At 47.5% G+C, this 6,258-nt stretch overlaps 1 protein-coding gene across 1 annotated transcript; it reads right to left on the reverse strand.

Annotated features, from left to right (window-relative positions):
• Nucleotides 1–3,678: 3,678 nt before the first annotated feature.
• Nucleotides 3,679–5,926, reverse strand: LOC126548068 (uncharacterized). Its single transcript, XM_050196153.3, has 2 exons — nucleotides 5,857–5,926; nucleotides 3,679–4,107 (listed from the first exon to the last, which is right to left on the reverse strand). Exons 1-2 carry the CDS (start codon nucleotides 5,866–5,868, stop codon nucleotides 3,832–3,834), a joined length of 288 nt encoding a protein of 95 aa, XP_050052110.1. The 5' UTR covers nucleotides 5,869–5,926; the 3' UTR covers nucleotides 3,679–3,831.
• Nucleotides 5,927–6,258: the final 332 nt, after the last annotated feature.

Below are 6,258 nucleotides of genomic sequence, written 5' to 3' on the forward strand. Positions count from 1 at the left end.
ACCTTCAGCTGTCAAAAACCTCACGACACCATGCTGTTCAACTTTTGTAGCGTCCATTATGTCACACAACCATGTTCAAGGTAGTGTATGAGAGCATTAAAGAATATTTATCCTCACAGCTGTTTGCCACTTTTGTAATTGAGTAACGCCTGTGTGCTCCGTGCATGCCTCGCAAATAACGAACCTAACCAATCTTGCGCGGGATGGGCTGGCTCACTTTCATTTGACTCGCCCTCGTACATTATAAATGCGAAGATACAATGAAATATTTCACCATGCGACAATTCACCATATTTCAACATATTTCACTTTCACCATGCGACAATTCGCTGCGCCGCAACAATGTCTCTTTTTTTTTCTCCTGTGAGGCGGGAGCACCAAAATGAAAAAAAAAATCCGAAGGAAAGCATGTTGGCCACAATCGAGTGCCTACTTCGGGCACCTGATGTGGCTGCCGAAGAAATATCGAAAAAAAAGAAGGCGTGAGACGCTTGGTCCACAGAGAACCACACGCATGGTGCTCGGTATCCTACACCGGCGAGACAAGACTTTGCGGTGAGGTTGCGCTCAAGTGAAGTCAGTGCGTTGCAATCCGTCGAATCCCCACAGTGATGGCGGCGAGTGACCATTGTTTCTTTTTCTCGTCTGCTAGCAAGACAGCATTTCAAACTCTGCGCTGCGAAAATCCACTCGGCCAGAGAAAAACGAACGGGCACCAAAGTGGCCTCACGAATATAAGTCAAACTACGAAAAAAAGAGTAAGAAGGTAGTTACCTTTGTTTGCTTTAGTGTTTTGACATGGATGCTTTGGCGCAGGTGAAAAAAATGTTGATATTCTTTTTTGTGACATGTCAGCACAAATGAACCACCACAATGCTTCGTCTCAGTGGACCTCGCTGCGTGTGCTTTGTCAACTTGTATGATAGTGTGTTGATTTGGCTTGTCTCATTGTATGGTCCAATCTACGACTTTATAAATGTCAATGCACATTTGGCGTGAAATGTTTATAACAATATTAAACCTGCAAAGTTCCAGACTTGAAAATCTAAAGCATGACTTTGGAAATGTCAATGCCCCTTTCACATCAAAAGTTTATGATAACTTTATACCCATTAAGTTTCGGAATTCAAATCCATGCGCTCCGTAGATTCCGCGACCTCCGCGAGATGTCGTGACGAGCCCGCTCGCCATCAAAATGCCCTTGAAACTTTGAAAAAATGAAATGCCCTCGCACAAGGCTACAGAAAGCAGCAACACAGGTATCTGACTATCTTCACACACAAGGCCTTCCCGTCTCAACAGAAGAATGTTCGTTAGTCGCTTTTACGCGAAAAGCGATGTCTGGTTATCCAGCATGCATCAATGGCCAGCCTATCTGCTACAAGAGAAATCATCGGTTTTTGGGTGTCATTGTTGACCGGGACCTCTCTTGGAGCTCTCAGGTTGCCCACTTGAAGAAGAGGCTCATATCTATTGTTCACATCTTCAAGTTCATTGCCGGCAAAACATGAGGATCGGCAGTGGGCTCCATGCTACAGTTATATCGAGCACTTTTTATCGGATTCCTACGTTATAGCTCTCCCGCGCTTGCCAAAAACATGCAAGTCAAATCTTCGAGAACTTCAGAGCGTGCAAGCACAGGCACTACGTGTTTGCCTAGGCCTTCCACGAAGCGCCTCGACAGCAGGAACCATTATAATGGCTCAAGACCATCCGATCACAACTTACATCAGCACCGACACGCTTAGGGCCCATGTTCGTCATGTTTCACGGATGCAATCAAGCTCTCTTGCCTGCCTGCCAGAACGACGACCACAGGCGTCCTTCTCCAACGAGGTCAGCAAGCATCGTGCCTCCCTACCATCGGGCTTCACACCCTCAGCACGTTCAACCTCAGCTTTGTGGTGTTTAAAACAACCTCAAGTACGTCTTACGGTTCCAGGGATAAGAAAGAAGACCGACCTGCCTACCTTGGCCTTGAAGCAAGCAGCTCTGAATTGTTTGCACACTTTATACTTTGACCGAGTGCACATATACACGGATGGCTCGTCCACCCAGACCAGCTCCACCGGCGCAGTGGTTATACCATCACGATCACTAAGCATCCGATACAAGATTTCTCACATGACAACATCGACCGGTTCGGAGCTTGTTGCTCTCCGAGGTGCCGTTGATATTAACAACCAACCGGCTAATCGGCGGGCAATATTCTGCGATTCGAAGGCGGCCTTACAATGTCTTCGGTCATCTCTTCGTCGCGGGTCACGTGTACAACTCGTGTCGGAGATACGAGAAATGCACAATCAATGATCGCGAAAGGGCACGACGTCGTGTTTCAGTGGCTGCCTGGCCATTGCGGTATCTCCGGCAACGACCTCGCTGACGAAGCTGCTAGGAAAGCACACGAAGGAGGAACCCTTGTTTCTATACCTTTATCGCGGACTGACTCAGCCCAACACTTAGGCAAGCTAGCGCACGGTATGACATTGGAGAAGTGGCACACACCCGAATTCACCCAACATCGATTGCATTCCCTCGATCCATCTATGAAATCGAGGCTGTTACCAGGGCTTCCGCGTAATGAGGAAACAATGCTGTGCCGCTTACGCTTGGGCGTCGCATTCACGAATGCATATACGTTTTTGATCAGAATGGCTGATATCGCCGAGTGCAATGCCTGCGGTGTCGAGGAAACTATAGAACATCTACTGTGCTACTGCCCATCTTTTGAAAATGAAAGACAAGATCTCTGCACAGCTCTCAACCGGTTAGATAGAAAACCGTTCACCTTGAACAGGATGTTCGGACGATGGCCTACCATATCGCAGCTACAAAAGGCCACAAAAGCGCTGCTGCGATATTTGAAAGCTATAGGACTGAGTCAGCGTCTGTGATCCGGACTGAGTGACTGAACGATATCCCCGGTGGACTTTCTCTTCTTCTTTTATTCTTTCCGTCCTCTTTTCCCTTTCTCCAGTGTAGGGTAGCCAACCGGGCTCAGTCCTGGTTAACCTCCCTACCTTTCATTTATAATTTGCTCTCTCTCTCTGACAACCATAAAGCAACACCTATATGTTTAATCGTTATGAGTTCGTGGCCTCTGACGTGAAGAATCCCCGGCGTAAGTATAATTACTAACACACGCATAGGTTCGAAATGAATAACCGGTTTATCAGAGTGAGCTTTGAAGATCTGGGATAAGAACTACTGATTTTCTAATTTTTATGCAATACCCGTCGTACTTACCGTCTCTGTTGCTACTATCCCTACACACATTGAGGAAACAAAGAAAAAAGGAACCCGTTGTTGACCCCAGCAATCAACAAATTAAAGAATACACTCATCAGAGGCAATATCAGCATGCTTGAGGGATAGTGGCAAATGCATTTCGTTATTATTTGTTTGTCTTGTTTTACGTAAAAGACATCCTTTAATTTGACTCACCACAAGGTTACTGAAATTAGTGCGCCGTATGTCGTCTTTTTCTCGTGACAAGCAAATATTAAAAAAGAACAGTTGGGATCAGCAGTAATCTTAAAACCACTTAGTCTATGAAGTTATTTTTTTCTACTTAATTTACAAAGCTCTGCAAAGTTCAGGAAGACACCGTATATGGCACATAGTTCTCATCTTTGTCTCCATGCCTAGTGTCTCGAAAGAGCTAACTACAAGCCAGCGTTTGCTTAGGTCTGGTTTATTGTACAAGGGAGTCGGGAAAATTTAAGAGGTCAGTGTCATCCTGGTTGACACACGGCTAAGAGTCCGAGATGCGTCATTGCGATTGCATTTGCCAGATCTCCGGCGAGCAACCTCATCAGCACACTGCACGTGTTATCCGTAAAAGCCGTGGCCGTATCCTCCGTAGCCAATTCCGTAACCGCCGTATCCTCCGTGGCCCAGGCCGAGACCGTATCCGCCGTATCCATGCTTGATGATGGAGCCGTAGGAAAACACTCGTCCAACTGGGAAACCGCGGTATCCGTAGCCTCCGTAGCCTCCGTAGCCACCAAAGCCGCCATAGCCACCGTATCCGCCATAGCCGATGCCACCGAAGCCGCCATAGAAGCCGGCCATGGCCGTGGCCAGCAAGGCAAAGAAGACGACAACCTGAAGATGCAAAAGCAAGAACAAAGATCGGAATTGACTACTGTATATTTGACTGAGCAGTGCGTACATTGATTGAGCACAATGTGTGGGCATCAGCGCACCATTATGTAACTTAGAAACGCAGCGCTCAACGGACGTTACTTTGTCGGCACTGTATAAGCAGGTACCGCCTCATGTGAGCTTCTTTCATTTATGGGCCCTATTTAGATGCGATCAGGCGGTGCACCACCTGGCGAATCGTGGTGTAAGCGTATAACGCGGAGTACTATTCGATCTAAAGCCAACGGGAGAAAAACCATTGGCTTCGAGTAAAATTAAAAGAAATTCCTACTATTCAAGCCTAAATTGTGCGACTCCGCACATGGATAGTGAGTGCATGCGCTCCGTGATTAAGAGAAAAAAAAAGGGGGGGGGGGGAAGTAGTACCTAATTCTCCAACTTTTTACAATGAGGATTTTCGTAACCCTACCCTTTATGTTGTCCCGATTTCCGTTCGCGATTACATCAGAGCATTACGTTCACACTCCCTTGTCATGGCGCACTCGCTACTACACACGCAGGAGGCGGAAGGAAATTTCTCGCCGCCGAGATTTAGGCAGCGGACCGCGACGGCTAGCAAGTACCGTGAGAGCGGTGCGCCAGCTAGCGACGCCGTGGATGGGCTTCTTTATAGCACGCTTGAAGATAACTATCTGGGTGGCTCCTCTACTTTAATCTATTCTTGGTACGCTACGGAAGTAGCGGGCAATTGCTCGACCTATATTGTCTTTTCTGTGACTTAATCGAGGATGGCGCGGGCAAGCGCATGGGTGAGCTACTATAATCGCACGCATCAAAGTGTCACAGAAACCGAGGAAGTTGTTGAGGATGCATTTGTTTAAAAATATTTTTTGTGTTACATTCATATTTTTTTCCCGGGACGTAGACAGGTCAACAGTGAAAAAAGAAGAAGCGAAATCTACATTGCGCAGGCCATGATCACGTAAAATTGGTGCAAGCCTTGACAGAAAGAAAAAAAGAAACCGAGAACAACATTCATGGTTTGAAAATGAAGAATGCACACCTTAAGGAGAGTTGGCTTGCGTGTGAAAACAGCGCAAGAATTTACACTGAAAAAATTCCAACCGAGGGTTTGTTAGTTCATATCCATAAAGTGTGTGGAATACCTCGCCTAAAGCTTTCCGGCTAAGGGCACGAAATACTCGCTGCTTCCACTCACCAACGTTATCATTTTGGGCTGTGAAACATTTCACCGGGTGATGCGGTGTCTTACGAAATAATAAAAGCCTAAATTATCAAGCGATTCCTGGGATCTCACAGCCAACCTCAAGCAGTCGTGAATTTGGCTAGAAAGTCCAGGCAAAGCAAAACATGTCAGTTCCTCGGTTTCAATGGTAGCATTATGTGAGAAAAAGTGGTCACGAGATCTTGTAACAAATGCGCCAAGTACTGCGATCTGTATTTGCTGGATTCGACAACACGCGGTCGCGGCCTCGCTAATCAACAGTCGTCAAGGGGCGTCGCAAAAATGCCTTTGGGATTTTTGCGTCGGCCCTCATGTTTCTCCGGACACTTCCTAGCTGCGCGAAAGTTGCGCTGTATGAAGAAACCTAGAAGGATTCTTAGACGCGGCATTTGGTAGATGCAAGCGATACGAGATATATATTTATGCGCAATAACCAAGGACCGTTTGACCTGATGCGAGCGGTACACGTTGACCCTGGAACCGATCGATGCAGCTTAGCTTACCGTGGGCTTCATGTGTCGGGCTGTTGTGTTCCTGGTAACCGAAACGCTCTAAGCAAATGAGTGCACACAGAGCGTGCCTTGCACGAGCTATGCTTTTATACACCCTAGGTGTTCCTGGGCGGGGCTTCCTGTCGGGGTCGCTAGTGTGGCCACGCAACGGGGTCGTTCGTGTTACGATTTCCAGCATTCCTCGGAAAGAGAAACAGCTATGGTCGCTGCCTGCCTAATAACACACCAGTTTTCCTGGAGTTTAGTGTGCCCAAGGAGGCGTGAAGGTTGCGCTTTTTTTCTCCGAGGTTGACCCGTCACTGGGAGCCGGGAGAGAAAGTGTTCGCCGTGGCCCGGGCGCGAGCAACCCAAAAGGCGCCGGAACCATACGAGCTCCGTCTCCACTGCAGCCGC

The sequence above is a fragment of the Dermacentor andersoni genome, chromosome 1, assembly GCF_023375885.2.
Source record: "Dermacentor andersoni chromosome 1, qqDerAnde1_hic_scaffold, whole genome shotgun sequence".
Taxonomy (NCBI): Eukaryota; Metazoa; Arthropoda; class Arachnida; order Ixodida; family Ixodidae; genus Dermacentor; species Dermacentor andersoni.